Source organism: Gymnodraco acuticeps, unplaced genomic scaffold (genome assembly GCF_902827175.1).
Source record: "Gymnodraco acuticeps unplaced genomic scaffold, fGymAcu1.1, whole genome shotgun sequence".
In the NCBI taxonomy this organism is placed as follows: domain Eukaryota; kingdom Metazoa; phylum Chordata; class Actinopteri; order Perciformes; family Bathydraconidae; genus Gymnodraco; species Gymnodraco acuticeps.
Genome location: NW_022990224.1, coordinates 2,049,761 through 2,073,158, shown reverse-complemented (window position 1 = coordinate 2,073,158; position 23,398 = coordinate 2,049,761). Strand labels below are relative to the sequence as shown.

The 23,398-nt window shown below is 40.7% G+C and overlaps 1 protein-coding gene across 17 annotated transcripts in view; it reads left to right on the top strand.

Moving 5' to 3' along the window:
• Positions 1-23,398, top strand: part of LOC117547807 (neuronal cell adhesion molecule-like) — a 76,915-nt gene that overhangs the window by 50,463 nt on the left and 3,054 nt on the right. For 2 of the 17 annotated variants that reach the window (XM_034218641.1, XM_034218640.1), the window contains 28 exons: positions 493-598; positions 1,480-1,673; positions 2,042-2,164; positions 5,136-5,306; positions 5,849-5,905; positions 7,026-7,137; positions 7,240-7,424; positions 7,612-7,746; positions 8,871-9,014; positions 9,119-9,230; positions 9,309-9,475; positions 10,769-10,916; positions 11,523-11,647; positions 11,945-11,974; positions 12,743-12,844; positions 13,706-13,903; positions 14,272-14,342; positions 15,022-15,247; positions 15,369-15,484; positions 15,578-15,782; positions 16,334-16,456; positions 16,874-17,050; positions 18,097-18,132; positions 18,594-18,653; positions 18,907-19,026; positions 20,170-20,331; positions 20,953-21,084; positions 21,842-21,920. In XM_034218641.1, coding sequence (XP_034074532.1) covers positions 493-598; positions 1,480-1,673; positions 2,042-2,164; positions 5,136-5,306; positions 5,849-5,905; positions 7,026-7,137; positions 7,240-7,424; positions 7,612-7,746; positions 8,871-9,014; positions 9,119-9,230; positions 9,309-9,475; positions 10,769-10,916; positions 11,523-11,647; positions 11,945-11,974; positions 12,743-12,844; positions 13,706-13,903; positions 14,272-14,342; positions 15,022-15,247; positions 15,369-15,484; positions 15,578-15,782; positions 16,334-16,456; positions 16,874-17,050; positions 18,097-18,132; positions 18,594-18,653; positions 18,907-19,026; positions 20,170-20,331; positions 20,953-21,084; positions 21,842-21,920 — 3,616 coding nt within the window. The remainder of the gene's footprint in view (positions 1-492; positions 599-1,479; positions 1,674-2,041; positions 2,165-5,135; positions 5,307-5,848; positions 5,906-7,025; positions 7,138-7,239; positions 7,425-7,611; positions 7,747-8,870; positions 9,015-9,118; positions 9,231-9,308; positions 9,476-10,768; positions 10,917-11,522; positions 11,648-11,944; positions 11,975-12,742; positions 12,845-13,705; positions 13,904-14,271; positions 14,343-15,021; positions 15,248-15,368; positions 15,485-15,577; positions 15,783-16,333; positions 16,457-16,873; positions 17,051-18,096; positions 18,133-18,593; positions 18,654-18,906; positions 19,027-20,169; positions 20,332-20,952; positions 21,085-21,841; positions 21,921-23,398) is intronic. The other 15 variants (XM_034218644.1, XM_034218642.1, XM_034218655.1 and 12 more) reach the window with 12 other exon arrangements.

Sequence of the window (23,398 nt, the reverse complement as noted above, 5' to 3'; positions counted from 1 at the left end):
TTTTGTTATATTTGTGTATTATGTGTTCTTTGTGTTTAAGTTTATAAGATGCTGAGTGTGATTTGCAGTGAACTTTTATACATTGCATGCATTGATGTATTTTGTTTTCTTGTTTGCTGTTATTGTTTCTCTGTGTTTCTGCAGTGGTAGAGTATTTTCCATAGAGCATTATTGCAAAGCGCATGACTTGTTGTTTCATTTGTTTTGTCATAGTCCATTAGTTATTTCCCAGCACTGACAGGAATCCATTAAGCATTGGATCATTACAATAAAGGGAAATGTGCCTGAGCGTGCTGCATGGTCTTTTTTGCTGCTGCACGTTATGAGAGTCTTTTGTGTCTGTCAGCAAACAACCGTCCGGTTTGATTCAATGTGGTACGTCTGCATGTGATTGGTAATGACTGCTTGTGTGGTCAATACAGCAACAGAAAGAGGCTTAGTTATGCAGTAACGGTCATGATTAAATATCACCCTCTTTCTGATCACTTTCAGTGCCGCAGCCACCGACCATAACTCACCAATCCCCCAAGGATTACATCATTGACCCACGAGAGAACATTATAATCCACTGCGAGGCCAAGGGGAAGCCTCACCCCAGGTAGGAATCTGTGAAGTGTGATTTTGCATTCACTATGCTGATACAGAGAGAGATATTCCAGGTTTGGAATCCACCACCATCTGTTAAAAGCCTCAGCTGACAGCCAGTTTCCAGAAATGTCAATCTAAAACATAATGAGTAAAGTTTATTCAAGCTATAAATAAAAAAAGGTATTTTATTCATGCAGATGCCGCACTCTACTGAGACAGATTGCTGCTAAAGCTTTTGAATGTTCTGCTCCAAATTATGCCATCCTCTTCCCTCTATCTATCTCAGTGTAGCACCTAATTAATTTGAATGCACACACACACACACACACACACACACACACACACACACACACACACACACACACACACACACACACACACACACACACACACACACACACACACACACACACACACACACACACACACACATACACACATATGATGACCCATACTGAACAAATACATTCTCAGCCCTGAACCTTTACTTTACCTTATACAACCTTAACACTTAAATCAAGTCTTCCTTCAAACATCCTTTTGAAAAAGTGAAATGCAGGTAAATAATTTGAATCTCTTGAGTAGTGTTTCAAATATTTTTCTTTAACATTCAATCAAAGTTAAATTAAAACAAGAAAATCTGTTAATCTGTGCGGTTTGATCCTCAGATTTGATTGGCTTCAAACGTTGCTAAACTGTGATTGGTGGACAGAAATATGACATCTCCTTTCTGTCACCGAACCCTGCTACGTGTTTTCACAATAATGTTGTAATTAAACACACATAATAAATGTTAAAGCTACTTACAATACAGCATGGTGTCTGTATTCTTCACCAGATTATCATAGCAATGTTTTCTTAACGTTTTAATGTCTGTTTACCCCCCTTTAGTTTCTCCTGGACCAGAAATGGGACCCACTTTGACATTGACGAGGACCCCAACGTCACCATGAAGCCCCACTCTGGGACGATGGTGGTGGACATCAGCAGAGCGAAGGCCGAACATTACGAGTCTGTGTACCAGTGCACGTCGAGGAACAAACACGGGACTGCTGTTTCCAACAACATAGTCGTACAACAGTCCAGTAAGTGCAGGGATACAAGTCTATTATTTCTATCATTTCATTTTTCTTCCACTTTCTTAACGTCATACATATCTCATATCATTCTTTTTTCTTTTTCAAACACTTAAGTTGCATTTTCCTTCTTAAGAGAACTCCTGACAGGTAAAGGTTGCATGTAGAAAGCAGCACGTTACTCTGAGGGATGTAGCAGTAGATGGAGCGAATTATCCTCTGTGTTTCTCCTCTTGTGTTTGGTTATTCAGTCAGCCATCATCCTTCTCATCCTGCCTCGTCACCTCTGTCATCCTGTCAGCAACAGCCCATTAGCAACCCATATTTACTGTCATTTACAAGACTCCTCTTCCACTGACGTGTGTTTCCTTCTCCAGGGTCCCCCTTGTGGTCGAAGGAGAAGCTCAAGGCGATGGTCGTTCAGGAGGGCGTGTCCATGGTGCTGCCGTGTCGCCCCCCCGCTGGCCTGCCCCCTCCCATCATATTCTGGATGGACAATAGTAAGTGCTTTAGTGATAAGATAAGAGGGAGATTGGGTTTTAGCGTCATACATGAAGACATTATAACACACTGTTGCTGAAATGTCTGGAAATGTCTGATAAATATGTCCTTGTAGCAAAATTGTGTCTGATCCCAACAAATCCTCAATAGTGTTTCTTAGCATTAACAGCCTGTATTTGGCTTTTATCATTATCATGCCTCTTTCACTTACATTCTTAAGACATATTAATTTGAACAACTGTCACCATCACTTGCCCTGTTTGTGGCAGGGAATTAAGGGTTTTTGAGAAATGTGGTCTAAAATTTGAGAAGAGTATTTAATTAGAGGCCATTAGTCGTCTCATCCTTGGTGCTGTTTATTTAATGCCATCCCACTTAGTATCACCCTCAATTAGTTCATGATTACTTGAATCGTTAATTGTGTTAAAATGTAACTGGTTAGTTTAATGTGATTCAATTTAATGTTCAGATAATGGATAGAACTCAGTGTTTCCCACAGATATGAAATATACTTGGGCGGGTGGTGGCAAGGGGGGGGGGGGGGGGTGCGCGAAAAAAAAAAAAGTTTTAACAACATTATTTATTGACTTTTCATTCCGGTATAATCATTTTGCGCAAAGATGGCACTGTTTGTCAGAGCACTTCATCCTTCTGGGATTTCATGAAGAACAGCTCCAACGCCTGTGTGTATGGGAATGCCTCTGGTGCTGGTCCATTAACTGCCAGTGTTTCCCACAGATCTGAAATATACTTTGGGGGGTGGTGGTAGCGGGGGGGGTTGAGGTGACGTGCAACAACATTAACCTTTCTGTTGGTCGCTTGTTAGCAGACCCTTCACGCGATGGCAGAGCGAACAGGTACAGGTACAGGCAGGGTCCATAATGATAGCCCTATAGTTTAAATCTACTACCCCACACATGAACATATGGAAATGGGTTACTATTTAAAAAAATAAATGTATTTATTAATGTATTTAGGAACCTATCCATGTGATTTTTAGTGGGGGTCGACCTCAAATCCTCTAGGGGGGTCCAGGGGCATGCCCCCCCGGTAAGATTTTATTTTTTATTTTGGAGTTAAATGCATCAATCTGGTGCATTTTGAGGGGAAAATAAAGAGACTAGATCTATGGAAACACCTATATTTAACAGAACTGTATACATTTCAATAATCATAAAATCAAGGCCATAACCAATAACATACCATTTCCAATATGAAAAAAACACTGAAACTTGTTTATTAATTTAGTTTTGGTTCATTTATAGTTGTGAGTGTGTCTGTGCTCCTGAATCAGCCTCTCCTGTCTCCCTCCTCTCCCCCCTCTCCATCCTCTCCCCCTGCTCCTCTTTGAGGCAGCAGCAAAGACTAGTTTTCTCTCAACAAGTTTTAAAACTTGCTCATCCAGAATGCAGCGGCTCGTCTGGTCTTCAACCTTCCTAAATTCTCCCACACCACTCCGCTCCTCCGCTCCCTTCACTGGCTTCCGGTAACTGCTAGAATCCACTTCAAGACACTGGTACTTGCTTACCATACTGTGAATGGATCTGGCCCTTCCTACATCCAGGACATGGTTAAACCGTACACCCCAGCACGTGCACTACGCTCTGCATCAGCCAAACGACTCGTTGCGCCCTCGCTGCGAAGGGGACCCAAGTTCCCATCGGCGAAAACACGTGGGTTTGCTGTCCTGGCTCCAAGATGGTGGAATGAGCTCCCCATTGACATCAGGACGGCAGATAGCTTGCACATCTTCCGGCGCAAACTGAAAACTCATCTCTTTCGACTCCACTTCGAGCGTTAGAACTATTAACGAAGCACTTTTATACTAATAAAGGACTGGCTTACCTAAAGCCAGTTGAGTAGCACTTGAAATGTTTGGCTCTATGAAACCTGATGTACTTATATGATTCTGTTTTCTTCAAGGTTGTGTCTTCCTGGTCGAATGTACTTATTGTAAGTCGCTTTGGATAAAAGCGTCAGCTAAATGCAATGTAATGTAATGTAATGTAAAAGTGTATCTTACCTTTTTTCACCTAGTTAACTTTTTATTTATTTATTCATGCATATTTTACTAATCACATTACATTTCATTTAGCTGACGCTTTTATCCAAAGCGACTTATAATGACCGATTACAGGGACATTCTCCCTGGAGTAACTAAGGGCTAAGTGCCTTACTCAAGGGCACACTAGTGGTGGTGTTCCTGGCGGGATTTGAACTCACAGCCTTCCGATCTTCAGCCCACCTCACTATCCATTAGACCAATCACTACCCTCTCAAATGGAAATATGTGTTTACATAAATGGTGACCACACCGTTTGAGACCCACTGAGAACTTAGACTAAGTTAACTATCTAAACACTCAGAGTCCTTTACCTCACCTGAGCTGAGGTTATCCCGAGCTTGAATGACACACAGAGACCAATCAAGGGCTTTGATTTATGATCTGTATGACAGTGGCCATGTCGGCAGGCCACATCATGTGGACAGCCAGTCACCCTGTGTGAGGCAGGCCACTTAACAGGCCAGAAGGAGGCGAGATCAGAGCAAGGGAGCGAGGGATCATTGTCTACAAGTTAATCGATCGCAGATGGCGTCGTGGTCACGGACGAATAAAAAAAAAAAATATTAAAAAATTTTTTTATAAAAAAAAACAAAAAACAACTAAATGGGTCGCGAAATATATTTGGGCGGCCGTTAATATACCTGGGCGGCCCGCCCAAGTATAGTCTATGTGTGGGAAACCCTGGAACTTCTGTTGAGGTCAAGAATAAATATTATAAGTTTTATCTAAATTTGTCATATTGATGTATGCAGTCAGTAGAGACTATTTCTTGGGTAGAAACACATTCCATGAAAACTTTAAGAATATACCAATAACATTTGATCCAGAATTTGACCTTATAACCTTAATAACATTTGTTGAAATTGTGGTATTCTTGTAAATATTGAATGTGCTGTACATTTCAGACTTCCAGAAGCTGCCTCAGAGCAGCAGGGTGTCCCAGTCCCTGAACGGAGACCTTTACTTCTCTAATGTACTCCGAGAGGATTCCCGGAACGACTACATCTGCTACGCCCGCTTCCCGTACACACAAACCATCCAGCAGAAACAACCCATCTCTGTCAAGGTCCTCAACAGTAAGTCTGACTGTGTGTGTGTGTGTGTATGTGTGTGTGACCAAGATCAAGAAAGTCAAATGTAGGCGTAATGAACTAGCATGACAGAGACGCTGGAGTACGAGTATGTGTTATGTGTCCGCATGAAGCAGTTCATTCACAGTAGTATGTGCTTGTATGACTGCGTAGGAGGGAAGCAACATTTCCTATCTCTGAGACCATCCTAGGAGGCGCCTGCGCTCGTCATCCCACTGAAAAGACATATTGTCAGAGCTCTCATGGCTCTCAGCGCTAACTTGCAGGCAGCCGTTCATTTTATTACTTCTGTGAGACGTTCTGAATACGCACTCTCCACCAGCAACAAAGACTGCTCTCATTCACGGAGCGTTCTGCTGTTGACATGATGGCACGCTGTTCCCACAAGCATCTTATTGTCATATTTGAGTCATCTTAAAGTTTTGTTTTTAATTCTGAACACTCATGTTTATTTGTTTTTATTTTCTCCATGTGCCTGATGATTTCAACTTTGTTTCAACGTGTGTGATTTTTCTGTTGTGTTACAGTGGATGCAATCAATGACACAATGGCAGCTTTTTACAATGAAACTGATTTATTTAGTGGTGAGTTTTGGCATCCTCTGGTGTCTACCCCCCAATCTCCAAACTCTAGCTTATACCCACTAACACTAACCCTTCCACCCAACAACCCAAATCTTTTCACAATCTCACGGGTTCATTCAGGGCTGGGATCTGGCACCCTCTAGTGTTTACCCCCCAACATAGAGCTCTAAACTGTAGCTGAATCCTAACCCCTAAATCCAATCTCTTTCCTGCTGCCACTCCTGCTCTATCCAATCAAAAACCTTTTATTACCTAATCACTTCCTCCTATGAACTGCTTAAACCAGTACTGCATGATAACTCCAGTAGAGACTGAACTAATTGTTTAATCAGAACATGTTACAACATTTGTAGAGTTTTTTTAAGCTTTGAAAACTACTTTTACAATAAAATAAATCAAATGTATGTTAAGAACTGTTATCATATACGAGATAAACAACTTGCTCCTAAAATATAGATATTTTAAAAGGTCTTTCTAGTTGCATTTCCTCAATTTTCCTGTCAAACAGCCAGCTGCGATCTTCATTTTCAAAATCACTCTTCCCCGCTGCTCCTCCAGTATTTCATCTCTGTCACCCATCATTTCCATCTCACTTTTCATTTCTCAAAAGCTCATTTGTTTGTATCCTTGTCTCAAGATTACAACACCTGTCCAATCAGAAATGGGGAAGCAGTTTCTCAATGAATTGCTCACAAGCCAGTTTGTTAATGTGTCCTCAATATCACTATCATAAACATAAATAATGATTATTGTATTATTATTTTATGACAAGCATTTTACTTATCTACTAATTCAGTAGCAAAAAACAGAAGCTTATGTATTACATTCTCAATCCTATATTATATTCATTATTTTATCCCAAGAGGGCAATTCATTGGCTCTAAATACATACAGAATGAATAGCCATAAAACACAACATGGAAATAAGATTTACATCTACTCATAAATCTAATCATAAAATATGAGAATGTGGTCTGTAAAAGTGGTTTAGCCCTCATGCAGAACAGACTCACTGAAGAAGGGAGAGAGAGCAGAGAAGAAAGGACTGGGAATGTGAAGTGCCTGTAGAGGAGATGGTAATATTTTCTTCTCCGTGAATCTGTTCTGTGCGTAACTATAGAAGAGCCAGCCGATGAGAGGAAGCCAACCTTCCTCATCCCATCTGGCCCCTCCAGCTCCAAGATGGTGCTGAGAGGACAGGTGTTGGAGATGGAATGCATTGCCGAAGGACTGTAAGTGAAATAATCTGCCATTACTTCAGCCCCGAAAAGCCTCAAGTGCCCACCTGCTCGAGTGTCATCAACACTCTTTGTCTTCTCTCTCATTGAATTCAGGCCCACCCCCGAAGTCTCCTGGATCAAAGTGAGCGGCGATCTCCCAGCAAAGCGCACGTTTTTCCTCCACTACCAGAAAACCCTTCGCATTGTGAACGTGTCAGAATCGGACGCCGGAGATTACCGCTGCACCGCCAGGAACCGTCTGGGCTCGGTGCACCACACCATCAAAGTCAATGTCAAAGGTGTGTCTCTGATGGAGCGCACAGTTTCCCATCAGGCCATTTGTTCACCATGTGGCGACAGTCAATCCTTCTTCCTGTCTCCTCATTCTCCCTCCATCTCATAATTGATTTATGCACAGATGCCAACAGGGCAGTGAGTTCAGTGATTAATTGTCCAGCCTTCTGCTTCGCTCCATTCTATTTTCAGCCGCTCCATATTGGATCAGCGGCGCCCCGAGGAACCTGGTCCTCGCTCCGGGAGAGAGCGGCGTGCTGACCTGCAGAGCCAGCGGCACGCCCAAGCCCTTGGTCACCTGGGCCATGAACGGCATCCCCATCGAGAGTGAGTGCAACCTGTTCCTCTGACTGAAGATGCCGTATTATGGCTTTTCAGTTTGAATCTCAATCTTTATTTATACAGCACATTTAAAACAACCTCAGTTGACCAAAGTGCTGTGCAGGCAATAAATACAATATAAAATAACACAATGGGAGTCAAATAATAATAAAACAATAATTAAAATGATAAGAAGCACAATCTAGAAACATATAAAAACACACAAGTTTCAATTTGATATAAGCTGATAATTGTTTAAATAATTCCTTTTTATTGAAGATTTGTGAAGAATTGATACTGTGTAGATTTCTCTTACCTATGGTGGAGTTTGAGACTGATATCAAAACAAGACTTTTTTGATACACCACACTTGTGAATATTAACGTGTTTTTCTTCACAAATCCTTTCTCCGATACAGTGAGTTATAAATGTGTTTTTCTTCTGCACCTTTTTTCTATTCCCCAAAATAAACAAAACTGAATTGCATCAGTGTTTCAATTTGGTATCAAATGAAAAGTTCAGCATTTTTTTGGAGAACACAATTATGTTCACCTTAAGATAGCTAGGCAACTAGGGGAGACAACAGGAAGTAACTACACCTAGCCAAAATAAAATCCTGCACATTATCCCCTGTAAAACTACAACTTGACCATTTTACACTTTGCTTTTTGTACAGGTTAACAAGAAAGATACGTTTTAATGAATGCGCTGTTGGGAGATTCTGTTGTCCTATTTGTTATCCCCCCCCACGTTTCCAGTCTTCATGCTGCTGCTGGTTGTTGCATCATATTTGGTGCAGAAACATAAATATTCTCTCCCTACTTACAGTGCATTTTGATTTCCCCAAAATTACTTTAACACAGAGCAGCAATGGACAAACTGACAAATTACAGTCGGAAATGACTAGTATAAGTATTTATTTCATTTTTTAAATAATCTATGCTACGGTAACATTTTAGTTGCCACTCAAAAAATGTGTTATCCAGACCTTTATGTTGGATACGTAAATGTTTAAAATCTTAAGTTACAGTATCTGTTTAGCAACAAAGACCCCCAAAAGGTTCCTTGAGCATGTTAGTGACACCCAGAAAACAGGAGTTGCCTCTGTAACCCTGTTTTCCCATGAACAGATTCCCCTAAGGATCTCAGCAGAAAGGTGGAGGACGACACCATCATCTTCACCGATGTGCAGACGGGATCCAGCGCCGTCTTCCAGTGCAATGTCTCCAACGACTACGGCTACCTCCTGTCCAACGCCTTTGTCAATGTGCTCTGTAAGTTCATTACACAAGCTCCATTTGTGGTGGAGTGCTGTTTCCATTTCCATTGATTTCCGTAGTGTCATAACGCGCCAATAATCGCTACTGCCTCATTGCAGCGGAGACGCCCAGAGTGCTGACACCATCCAACAAAGTCTACCAGGTCATCAAAAATCACCCGGCCCTGATAGACTGCGCTTCCTTTGGGTCACCCATCCCTAAAATTACATGGTGAGTTAATGATCTTTTAACGGAGGAAAGTGTTTTATTTTTATTCAAAAGCTTAAAGCGGCTTCCTCTCTGTTTAAGGTTCAAAGACAGTCGTGCCAGCACCCTGGATGGAGACCCCTACATCGTGCATGACAACGGAACTTTGGAGATTCACGTAGCTCAGGCCAGGAACAGTGGCAAATACACCTGCGTAGCCAGAAACACCCTCGGTAACTACGAGAATCACGTCTACCTGGAGGTCAAAGGTGAGTGTTTCTGCACTAATGGTGTAATGCTGACAATTGAGCAGCCCAACCAAGCAAGGGGGCAGAGGCAGAGAGTTCAAATATAACCCGGTGTGGGCATTTATTCCTCATGGGCACATGATTCACAGCCTCAATATGACTGTCCTCCCTGAACACAGTCAGCAGCCACAAGGATCTCACACCAGGGCCGGCCCTCGGCATAGGCAGTATAGGCGAATGCTAAGGGCGCATCAACCCATAGGGGGCGCCAAAAATAAAAAAGTTAGAAATTAATGTGTTAATTTCATAACACAATTTCCCGATTTTTGGATCAACAAAGTACATCTTATTATCTTATACTAACAGAACTACACCATAATTGTGTACAGCGCCCATAAACTATGGCGCCACAGCTAAAATCTTGCCTAGGGCAGTAAATTGGTCAGGGCCGTCCCTGTCTCACACACACTAACAAGAAAAACAGCACCTAAATACACACAGACTAATCAAACCAACAAGACACAGGTGAGAGAGGAGGAGACAACACAGGGCACCAGGTGAACACAATCAGCAGCAACAGACAAAACGGGAGGGGGAACACTTTTCAAACACAAACAGGAAACAGAGGCAGACAAACTAAAACACAGACAGATCGCGACAAACGGATGCACAAATTACATACACTTCGCCACCAACGAAGCTATACAATCCGTAAAGGAGGCCGAGATCTATGGCCCCAAAGATCACCTCCGTTACAAATGGTAATAATATTATCAGCCAGGGAGTGCGTAAAACTAGTTGACAACTCGCATAGCCCTATTACAGAGGGATGTTTGTGATAAAAGCTTGTACAATTCTATTATTTTGATTTAAAAAAAATTCTGGTAAAGCAGAGCTTCACAGTAGAACCAAGACTAAAATCAGGAAAATAATCACCTATCAATGAGATGTCTAATTTGTTGACACATTTGATATTAAGTCTTTATGACAGCAGATATGACAGAATGAGTCTTCAGGTTACAGCTACCTAAAAAGAATTGCCTCTCTCTTGATGTTGTTTTATTTTGATCACAAAACCAACAATTTCATGAGATACCGTTGTTGTTGTTGTTGCCTTTACTGCAATTGGCACGTTTTAGTATCCTCAATAAAAAAGTATGTTGTTAAAAAATAACAGTATCAACCCGAACACTAACCTTTGAATTCAAGCCTTATTCAAAACGGATCATATATGTTTGTTTCTCTGTTGAGGTTTAATGTTTCAAATGATTGATTTTAGTTCTTTAAAACGTAAGCTTCCCCTCCTCCCATCAGAGCCCACCCGGATCCTGAAGCAGCCGGAGTACAAAGTGGTCCAGAGAGGCAGGTCTGTGGTGTTTGAGTGTAAGGTGAAACACGACCCCTCGCTCATCCCCACCATGACCTGGCTCAAAGACGACGGAGAGCTGCCCGACGACGAAAGGTCAGAGCTGTCTCCTTTTTTAAGAGCGCTAACACTTGTTTACTGTCTGTCTACATTACTTATGATGGATCCAGCAAGACTCCTATAGCCATTTCACATTTTTTATATTCAATATACTTAACTGCAAGATTCAAAGGCTTTATCGTCATGTGCACAATAGCTGAGCGTAGTTGTTGGTGATGTAAATCCTAAATTCCAGGTTTCTCCTACAGTGAAAAAAAAAGTGGAAATGGAAGTGACACAATAGTAGAATTTAAATAATAAAATGCAAGAATGAGTAAACTAGATACATGTATAATATGATTAAACTAAATGTAACATTATAAATACAGAGTGGAATAAATACTGCTTATTGTAATTAAATATAAATATGTTAACTCTAAACAAATACATGTGCCATAAATAAGACATTTTACAGAGCTCGGGAATTTAACAATCTTATATTTATTAAATCAAATATAAATCTTATAGATCACTGGTATATATATATATATCAGTGTCTGGGTCTGTTTCTTTACTAATGTAATCAAGTCTCTTGGATGCTTATTCTCGTAGACTACTTGACATTGTTGATCTCAACTCTCTGTATGAATGGTTTGTCTCCAGATTAATCGTGGACTCAGATAGCCTCGCCATCAGTGATGTGACGGAGAACGATGCGGGGGTGTACACCTGCATCATGAACACCACTCTGGATCATGATTCAGCCAGCGCTGAGCTCACTGTTGTCGGTATGTTCAGCTTTGCAAACAAACTCACAAATTATTCAAGTGGTAAAGCTCTCTCCGTTTCAGCTCTTCCCAGAAAAGTGAATCCGTTCAATAACTGTGCACAACATATTGCCTTTCAGCGCTTCAAGATTAATTACCTGAGAGTTTACCTAAGAGGGCCGGGGCGGATTTAGCCAGCTATTGTGTCAGCAGCATGAATATTTGATTGTTGCCTTCTTAGCGAGACAGATAATCTTCTTTGCTTTCTTATGGCTGACTGACCACTAAACTCTTTCACTCCTGCCCTCCTCCTGGCAGAGGCCACGCCAACACCAGCGGTTGTTTACGGTAAACCTGCAGCATACCTGAGCATCCTTCAGGCTCAGCTGACGTGGACCTGCGTTGTTTGTTGGATGTTTTAGTAAAGTGGCGCATGCTGTTGCCCGAATATTTTATTTTGGATTTGGATTTATTTTTCATTATGATTTAGCAGCATTTATTCATTGGTTTTAACGTGTTTATTCTTTAAAATGTACTGTATGTGTTTCCATTTGTCACAAAAGTGGATACATTTTAAATGCATTACACACTTAACATTTGGGAGAAGGGGGAAGCAATTTTCCACTCACGCTTGAATGCAAGGATAATTTGTAAAGCAGACAGCTCCCCGTATTACCACTTGAGATCTTTCAGATGCACCATTTTCTTCATCACTCATTTATTCCAAGCATGCGATCCACTTTATCATTACAATTCCAAAACATGAGCATTAATTTAACCTCTCTAGTGAGCCTGAGACTCTATTTCATGCAGAGTGATTATTGAACACGCTCAGTTGAGCATCAGCCGCTTCATATGCATGATGCAGTGTCTGCATGTGTATTATAGGGCACATAAGATTGCCAAATGGAACATGTAAGGAAATGGAGAAGTAACTGAAAGGAGTGCTTGGTTAAACAAACAGACTTAGCATATTGTCTAGTAACACAGAAACAGATTTATGTCACTAGTCATCCCCTTTTGCTTTTGCTTCATCTTCTCGTGGCATGAACCCTCCTGATTCTGAAGCTGTTACTGTGTGCTAACGTTGCTGCCTGTGCTGTTTCTCCTCTTCAGAGCGACCCGACCCCCCGACTGACCTGGAGCTGACGGACCAGAAAAAGAGGAGTGTGCAGCTCACATGGACCCCTGGGGATGAACACAACAGTCCTATCCAGAGTATGTTTTAAGTGTGTTCATGTGTGTGTATGATGTTGTGTGAATTTGTGTCTGTTTGTGATTTATGTGTTCATCCAAGCCGTTGGTGCTGTAAAAAGAAGTACAAGGCACAAGTTTCACATCCCCTTTTTCACCTATGAATTTAGCTGTTGTATTATCTTTTAATAGAAAGCCTTATATTAAAAACTGGTGGTGTGTTGCTTGAAAGAAATAGGAATGTAGGAGATAGGGACAGTTAAAGATGATTTTAAGATGCATTTTGTAAATTGTGTGATCATTTTGACATTTTGTTTTACATCTCTCTCTAGTGAGTCTCCCAAAACTATGGAAATGCAAAGCTAGTTCACTGCGGTATCCCTTTTAATTAATTACCATTTTGACATTTTGCTGGATATGTGAGCAGAATCAGAATGATCTGCAAACCTTCGGACTCCATCTAATTACAATCAACCAATATTCCAGTATTACAAAAAGTCAGTGAAAGATCCCCAAATATGTATTTTGGAAAAAAACAATTGACCCTACAGGCCTGAAAAGAGGCTTTAAAGATGTTGTAGTTTTTGTATGCCAAAGTACAGCTGAGGTCAGCTAAAAGTCCAATAAAAACACACCAAAACGTCCATAGAAAAGCCTTAAACCACTACTTCAGCATAATCTACTTCTAATGGCTTAATCCACAATGTCCTTTGAGCCCAAAGTACCACCAGATGTAGCATATTTAGACATGATTAGACCTTTTGACTTTTTGACTTACAACATCCAAAAATAAATCATATGTAGTCATTCCAGTTGTGCAAATAGACTGTCAGGCAGTGTATAAAGTGTTCAGTTGTATACAATACTTTTTCCTATTTTGCACAGAATTTCTGATCCAGTTTGAAGACTCGCTGCACCACCGAGGTCACTGGCACAATCTTACCGAGGTCCCTGGGAGCAAGACGACGGCTCACCTCAAACTGTCGCCCTACATGCACTACACTTTCAGAGTTCTGGCCTTAAACGCTGTGAATTTAAGCCGCCCCAGTTTTCCCTCCAGGATGTTTAAGACCGAACCTGCAGGTACAGACTTAATGTGAAGATTCTGATGGTCTTGTTCTGTAAATGTTATGTTTTAATAGTAATTCAATAATCAACCAATCTAATGATGATTTCTACATACGAATTATCTTTAAAATGATGTTTAAACATAAAAGTAAAGTAGCCTATGCATCAGGTTTTATTGAAAGCTAATCTGTGTTTTGATCTGGGCTTCACTGGCATACTTTTTTTTTTTTTGTATTTATTTATAGAAGGACCATGCATACAAAAACATTAATCTCAGCAAAGAGAAGAGATGCAATATGCCAGATTATAGCTAATAGCTAATTTCCATCTGTGGTCCTCAGACAGGTTAATTTCATATTGTCTTTATTCTTTATTTTCTTTAGCTCCAGACGAGAACCCAACAGGTGTACAGGGATTGGGGACGGAACATGATAATCTTGTAATCTCATGGAAGGTAATAAAGTTGTATGAAGCCATCTGTTTTAATCCTGACACATTTACTGTAGTCCATGGAGTACCACCAAATATTACCATGTCGGTACCACTTTACAATAAGACTACCCTTATAAAGGGTCTACGAATAGTTTGTAATTCATTTATTAATTAGGTTGTGAACACTTTATAAATCATTAATAAGCTTTTATAAGACATGAGATGAACAGGGCAACTGTGACCGGTTGCTTGCCAAATAGAGAGCCCACATTTATCTGTACTGCTAAGCCTTATATTGGCTACCTAGCTTACTTCATCTTCTTCATCAGCCAGCATCCTTGGTATCGGTTGTTCACTGAGTTGATTCTCGCTAAGTAGCCAATATATGGCTTAGTCCTCTTGCCAAATAGTGAGCCTGTGTTGATGTATGAAAACTATGTTAGAACTGGTTTATAAATGGTTCTTAATGATTAATAAAGTGTTTACAACCTAATTCATAACCTAATTATATGTCATTGTACCATAAAACACTTGTTATTTTCTTACCTTAATGAGCTTTCAATTGCTTTCTTAGTATTCTCTCTTCGTTATCAACCACCAAAAGTCCACCATATTTTCCAGTCTGTCTTTTTCTAGAAAAGTATTGTATTAGTTATTGTTTAAGTGTTGGAAAATAAGTTAACATTTATCTTTCTCTGCAGCCACTGACAGGCCTGCAGTCTAATGGTCCGGGGCTTCACTACAGAGTGATGTGGAGGCAGAAGCTGGTGGACAGTGATTGGACCACAGTGACTGTGGCCAACAACTCCAAGTTTGTTGTGTCTGGAACGCCCACATTTGTTCCTTACGAGCTAAGAGTTCAGGCAGTGAACGAACAAGGAGCTGCAGCTGAGCCGCAGACAGCCATCGGCTTCTCTGGAGAGGACTGTGAGTTAGATCCATTCTTTCCACCCTTAAAAAAAAGTGCAAGAGACTGGAGTAACCTTTAACATGTACTTAGTATGTTTCCTTTGTATTTACCTGTTGTTGTGTTGCTTGTTATGTGCAGTGCCAGTGGCAGCTCCAGAAAATGTGCAGGCCATGCTGCTGAACAGCACTCTGGCTAAGGTGCACTGGGAACCTGTGCCCGCCAGGTCAATACGAGGACATCTCAAAGGATACAGGGTACAGTACAGAAGACCACATGCAGTGTAACATATAATCAAACCTACAATAACTCACACTCAACACTCACTGTATGCTACCTGTGTCTTGTAGGTGTACTACTGGAGAGATCGCAGCCTCCACAAGCACAACCCCCATCATGCGGAGAAGCAGATCCTGACCTTCAGCGGGAACCACACCCACGGCATGCTGCCCGGCCTCCACCCCTTCAGCCTCTACTCATTCAATGTCAGGCTTTATAACGGCAAGGGAGAGGGTCCGCCCAGCCCCACCCAGCAGTTTGAGACGCCTGAAGGAGGTAGGAGAAATCTTTCTTTCTTTCTAACTGCAGTTGATGGTCAGTTATTGACACCTGTACAATATTTGTATTTAAATGCATATCAAAATACTCTCCGTGGAATAATATGTTGTGTTTTGTAACTCATTTTCCACACACAGAAAAATCAATAACATAGTTAAAATTCTTGAATTCACATCTTCTCCATCTCCCTCCAGAATATGTGAATATGCAAATATGTTCTTGTTTACTTACTATACGAAAACATTTATTTTACTTTACTGAGAAGTCAATTCTTAGCATGTGAGCCCTGGAGGTTTCGAATCTTCACAGCACACTTGTGAAAAATCGACATCAACCATGATGGGCTCACAAACTAATGTTTGATTATGAGAAATAGTGCTCATACACACTTAACACTCTTAGTGGAGCACTGATAAATGTTCCTCTATAAACGTATTTAACCATGCACACATACGTCATTCTGCACAGTAAAGGTAAAAAACAATCTTAACATCTTGTAGTGGAGAGGGACACGTGTTTTAATGTTCATGTTTATGTGTCTTCTGCAGTGCCAGGGCCTCCTACTTCCCTGTTGGTGACAAACCCCAACCTGGACTCTCTGACCCTTGAGTGGAGTCCTCCTCACGACCGTAATGGACACATCACCGGCTACACCCTCAAATATCAGCCAGGTGAGGCTTAAGAAAACAGCTGAACTTATACATATCTTAAAAGCGAATGTCACCTTCTTTCATGTAGTGTGTAGTTCTGTATGTTCTTCTTTGTCATGTCATGTACTGTAGTGTCATCCTGTTTAGACAGATACAAAAAAGTAGTCCAAAATAAAATAGACCGTAGAGCATTTTAAGTTATTGTGCCTAAATAACGACACAAATTAACAAATCAACTTTTGTCACTCCCGCCTTCTGTTCCTAAACCCTTCACCTCTGTGCCCCAAACGTTTCATTTCCACCTTTTCTCATCATTGGCCTTCATCCAACTTCATCTTCGCCCCCTCCTCCTCCTCACACCTCTATTCAACTTACCTCAATACTTCCAAACTTCAATCTCCATCCCATTATTCCTCCCATGCATCCTCCACCCTGTAGTCAATGACTCCAATGAGCTGGGCCCATTGGAAGAGCTGGCGCTGCCTGCCAACGAGACCTCAGTCACTGTGTTCAGCCTCAAGTACAGCACGCGCTACAAGTTTTATTTGAATGCGATAACAGTCAGTGGAGCAGGCCCGGCCATTTCTCAGGAAGCTGTCACCATCATGGATGAAGGTAAGTCAGCAAATGCAGACAGCAACAATTAAATGAACTGAATAACAATCATGTCTGCTCAACTCGAAAGCTGATTAATACGAATTGTTTCTCTAGCTCAGGTAAGAGGATTTTAACACAGCGTTTTTCTACAGAATAGTATTAAGTCCATGCAAACGTATTGCCAACTCTTCAGTACACTTTACTATTCTTCAAATGTTTTTGATTATCTTGCCTTCATCTGAGGAAACATGAAAAAGATGATTGTAATTTTCCTTTGTCATTTTTACTTTTTATTTGATGTACAATTGATCTTCATTACTTCTATGAACTTTATACGGAACAAGAATCAACCTCAGACACCATCCAGATTACAGAAACACTCATTTATTTGATTAATGTATTTATTAGTTCACAGCATTGACTCAAATACTTGTTTGACATACAGAAATGGCAAACACTTGCTAGTTCCAGATTTTCCAATGTTAAATATGCTGTTTTTTTAAGTTTCACATCATAGTCAATTGAATATTTTTCTAGCTTTTGGCTGCTGGTCGGACATTACAAGCAATTAGAAGATGCCCCATCTGTGGAAAATCATGATCAAGATATTCTTAATATTTTCTGACATTTTACAGACTAAACAGTTAATCAATTAACTGAATACTCAAGACAATCCATTTGTACATTGTTTCTAAGCAACAGCCCTGCTTTGAAGACAGAACATTGCCATGTGTTTTGTGTTCATGTGAAATCCTACATTGTATGTTTTGCAGTATTATGCACAGTTTCATAGCATTATCTTTTATGTTAAGCATTTTACATAGCATGAAGTACATAAGCTCTTCATCCATGTGCAGTGGGACCTGAGTGTGATCTAGTTGCATTGTTACACAAGATGACTCATGCTGTTATAAACCCTCAGCCCCATCATCTCTTACATTACGCGGCATGACCCACATACATGTCTTACAGTCACTGTTACCTACAGTGGCAGAGATGGCGGGGGGTCGTCCCGTTGTGAACCTTCTCCAGTTGTTTCTCTGTGTCTTTTTTCTCTCTACAAGCTCTAATATCACAGCATGAAGTAGATGTGGCCACAGGTACTGTCGTATCTACAGTCGTGCATGTTTTACAGATCCAGCCATAGCTTCAAAACCCAACGCAAGCATGCACTCCTTATCACTGAGCAACTTCCCCTCGTCCCTTTCAAATGCTGCAGCCCACCAAAAGTCTCTGGCTGATTTCAAAGCAGAGGAAAGTTCAAAGCAACACAGATAAAGATGCTGTGTGACATGTGCTTTGTAATGTCATGTGATAAAACTCTTTTAAAGAGGCTTTTAAAAGCACTCGGCTGTTTATTCACTGTGCCTTTGGCGACCTTGACGACCCTTCTCACTTCTTCACGCTGGCTGCTGGTAATTCTTCCCTCTGCATGGCAGGCGTTTGCTTGGCATGTCAATGAACTGTGTGCGCAGTGTATGATGACTTCAGTGTCTGGTGTCTCTGCCGTGTGTGTCTTGTTTGTGGTGCGGTCTTTACCCCCTCTCCATGTTGTTTACAGGAAACACGCAAACCCCTCATCCCATTGCACCGTCTCCTCCACGCCGTCCGCCCCACAAGGGTACAGACACTGCTGCCATTTCAGTAGACTTCATGCCTGAGTTGTTACATGATCAGCTTTGTGTGTTGTTTAGTTTGTTGGTATAGTGTCCTTAGTTGACATATCTATTGTGTAATGTGGCTATGAGGGTCTAGATTGGGTGATGCGAATAGCATTTATGTGGACTATTATTCATCATTTAATTGCCACTTATTGGATTGACCTTTGACCCACGGATGGATATTGATGGTTGTCTCTTCTCTTGTGTGCTCAGCTCAGCCTGCGAGTCCTTTTAAGAACATTAGCTCCTCGTTCGTAGAGGACGGCACCCTGATCAGTTGGGAGTACTGGGGCCCGGAGAAAAACGTTTATGTAGAGTACATAGTGAAAAACAGTAAGCAAAGCATCTCGCCTTTTTATTTCTGTCAGTTTCACACAGAGGTGTCAAGAGACTCCTACTTCATTGTTGGCTCATGCAGGTGAATATAAATATTGGCAGTCACGTTGAAGCTGGCTCCTGCCTGCCAACGTGGACCCAGATGTAATAAACAAGGCTTTCTGTGATTGATTTTCTAATTACCCAGGCCTCTTATTGCCTAGAGTTGCTTGCAGCTCCCGCGACAATCTCATTGGAACTTATGTAGACAAACATCACAAGAAGCGGCACAAACATTCTTGTTATGCCAATTAATTATTGACTGAAGCAGTCTCCGTTGTTTTTATCCACCTGCAGTGAGGATGAAAAGCCCTGTTGTATGAGTATGGCTCTCTCACACCTACTGTTTAATAGATTCAATTAGCGAACACTATAATCATAGATTCACAGTCATTTAGACAATGTTGTTATCAAAACATATTATCTTGTGATCATAAGTCAAACACATTTCATATTAAGCTCATCACCACATGTATCATTCATGGTGGCCCTGAAAGATCAACGCACTGCAGCGTAAGGAAACACACACAAACAGAGGAGAAATAATGAAAAGATATTCAGCAACTTCACAAGACGTGCTTAGCAACCGTGGCTAAAAATGGAAAGAGATAAAATGCTAATAAATGCAGACAGCAAAACCTAATACAGGAAACACAATGGCATACTAAAACATTTCAAGTCGCACAGAATGCAAAACAAATGAGTTGCAAAGCATCACTTCAGGGGACAATAAATATTGCAGGTGTGTTCATCACTTTTTATTGTCCCCCAGAAACATATATTTTCTAACTCAGTTTTGTTGTGTCCTGTGCAATTTGCAGCATTCTTTAAGTGGTTATGTTGTCTTTTTTGGCTTCACAAGTTGTTGATGAAGCTGGTGAAATGTGTCTTCTTAAATTGCAGTGTGCGTAACTTTCAGGGCAATAATTCATTGATAGACTCCATCATTTACAATTACGATCTAATATAGACCAAATTAGCTGCAGTGTAATCCCATTTCAGTAGCTATTCACATCCCATGATGCCATGATCTCCACGACACATCTGAAGTTGTGTGTGCTCCCTCAAACGTGCCTCTCTCCGTGAACGTCCCTCCTGCAGGTGAAGGTGAAGAGGAGTGGCAGAAAGAACTTGTGAACGGCTCTCAGAATGTAACGCTGAAGGGCTTAAAGGGGGGCCTCTCCTATAGGGTGCGTTTGGTGGCCCAAGGTCACCACGACCAGCCGCTCCACCACTCTGAGGAGCTTGTGGTCTCGGTCCCAGGTGAGGCAGTTCCTCGGTGGTCGCCTCCCCCACTGGCCTGGCATGGCCCTGTACCCTGCATTGTGTAGTATATGTGTAGTTGTTTGTGCCGTTGTGTAATTATAATCCAGTCTAGCATGGGTTTAACAGATGTGTTGTGGTCACTCTGTATGCCAGGCATGAACTCCAGAGATCTAGAGACAGTGTGTAGCAGCTTGCATGATTGTGTGGTTGAATCTTCAGCGTATTGAAAGTCAGTCCATGGTAATTCTCATATAGAAGTTGTATTTGTTTATATATATATATGTTTAGTGGTTTAATATCCAACCTAATATCACCCACAGTAATCCTGCGTGTACAGTGTGTGTGTACCTGTGTCTGTTTGTGTGTGCACTTGTGTGAGAGAAAGATACATTTTGTACTAATGAGGCTTCAATATTGCGTCCAAGTCACCATTAGCTTAATCCAGGAGATTTCTAACTCTTCTAACATGATCCACTCATGAAGAGAAATCTCTAACAAGTAATACTTAGAGAATGTCTCGTTACATGTTTGTTTTAGCATATTATTATGGATACATGTGTTCTATTTCACCAATCATAAATCATCCAGTCCTAAATGTTGAGTATTGTCCTCCTCCAGCTGTGGCGAGCAGACAGGTGGACATCGCCACTCAGGGATGGTTCATCGGCCTCATGTGTGCCATCGCTCTGCTCATCCTGATCCTCCTCATTATCTGCTTCATCCAGAGGAATAAGGGAGGGAAGTATCCCGGTGAGTAGAGACACACACACACACACACACACACACACACACACACACACACACACACACACACACACACACACACACACACACACACACACACACTAATATATAAACCCACACCCGAATGCTTTGTTTGCCACGTTCAATTTAGTTTTAATAGGATTTTAAGATTAGATTTCATGGTTTTGGACTATTGGTTTGTTTGTGCACTGAAAGCATACTAATCAGCCCTAAGACAGCTCTGTATGACAATGTATGGCTGCTAAAAGGACAAGGAAATGGCTTTTTCTTTTTGGAAAGAGATTTATCCTTAGAATATCTTGATAATGGAACACTTAATATATCTTGCTAAATGTTTTCAAGTTATTTTAAAATATATTTCCCAATTAACACAATGTTTCCTTACTGTTACCCTTACCAATCCATTATGTATTAACATGAGAACACTTAATGTGACATGTTGATATTTAAAATAGGAATGTTGTTTGATATAACAAGAAAACATTTTTGATATAATTAGGTTTCTTGTTAAAACTGAACAATTTGATATGTTTGTACTGATAAAAAATATATATTGTATATTGTCTTGTTTACAAAAGGAAAAATGTTTAGCATTACTCTGCTTTGCTTTTTGCTTAGTCTGAATAATGAGCATTTGTGATGACAACAGCTTGTATACATTATTACACACCCACATGATTGTCTGTTACTCTACCTTATCAGCGGTTTTTCACATTACTTTCTTTTTCTTTTTTTGCATTAGTCAAAGAGAAAGAGGACGCACACACAGACCCAGAGTTCCAGCCCATGAAAGACGATGACTGTACTTTTGGGGAATACAGGTGAGAGAAAGTGCTCCGGCCTCTGGAGCTCCCAGAGCCTCATTTTACCCATCAACCCCCTCCTGCCCCGTCCCGCTCTCTGCCCAGATCTGCTCTGTCTGCCTGGGCTGGAGCTCTGCACTCCCTCCTTCTTCTCAACCCTTACAGCTGACTACTAACTGACCCAGGACCACCAATAACAGAAATCAAAAAGAAGAAGAAGTGTCCCTCACCTGAACTTCTACGACCATGAAGCACAAACGTTTTCTCTCAGTTCTAGGACGTCCTGGATACTACTTGTGTCGGACTCTTGTGCGTGTATAACATTGTGGTGTCTTTTGAGAAGCAGGATTCTTCAGGTTCAAGTAATTTAGGGGTTTGGGTGTTTTACATCTTTAGATAAGACCGTCAGGAAAATATATATAAGCTAGAGTCATGTGCAACGCAACCTAAACTGGTTCTAAGCATCGAATCCCATTCCAACTAATAAGCTCCTCATATTCATCCTGTGTACAGTCTATATAGTATTGAGACTTTGCCTAGTGTATTGCTACTTACATACACCCACCTGATTGAAACTTACTGAATGATCATTCCTCCTGACTTACAGCAGTTATACAGACATGCTTGTTAGCATCCTCATTCTAGGCTGCTTCTCCAACCGCACGCAGAATAAAGAAAATGAAGCACTTTACTTCTGTATAGCTAGCATTTCAGAATTGTTTTCTACAAGTCGATTTATAAGATGGTCTTGCTTTTATATTTTATATTCCTTTTTGTATTGTGTAAACATAAATATGTTCTATGGATTTTATGCTGTGATAAATACATATCGATATATAGTATATATAAAATGTGACATGCATGGTGTGAAGATCTGCTATATGGACATTTGCTCTAGGCAATAATGTGTTGAATGGAAATATTGTTCATATATAGATATACAGTATATAGATGCATATGGATATTCTATGAAATTATCAGCATGTTTGAGGGAAACAATCATAACTGAGTGTACAAGAGCTGGTTAATGCTGTTTAATTTAGGCCAGTAGCCATTCTATAATAGTTACACTTCTTAAAGGATAAAGCTGCTGAAATTCTGCATTTTCTTTATTGTCAACAATTTGTTTAAATAGAACAAAACCCACAATGTTTTATTCTTTACCACAATACTTTCCAACTTCTCCTGCTTGTTGTTGGCTCTAAATCAGTTGTTGATGTTGGCCTTTAATAGGAACAAGAAATGTAGATTATCACCAGACTTCTCCTTTAAAACTCATGTAGGGAGACCTATTTACACTGCAGGGGAACCTCCATTGGACATGGACTAAAGAACACAGTAGACAATAAAACACAAGGCAAAGTGTACAAATATTATAGTGCCTTTGTGAGAGAATACTTTCTATCCATGCTGTTTTATTAAACTCAGCTGGAACCATACAATATGTCAATAAAAGGCATAACTTCACTCAACTGAGCTGTTTTTGTTTGACTGCA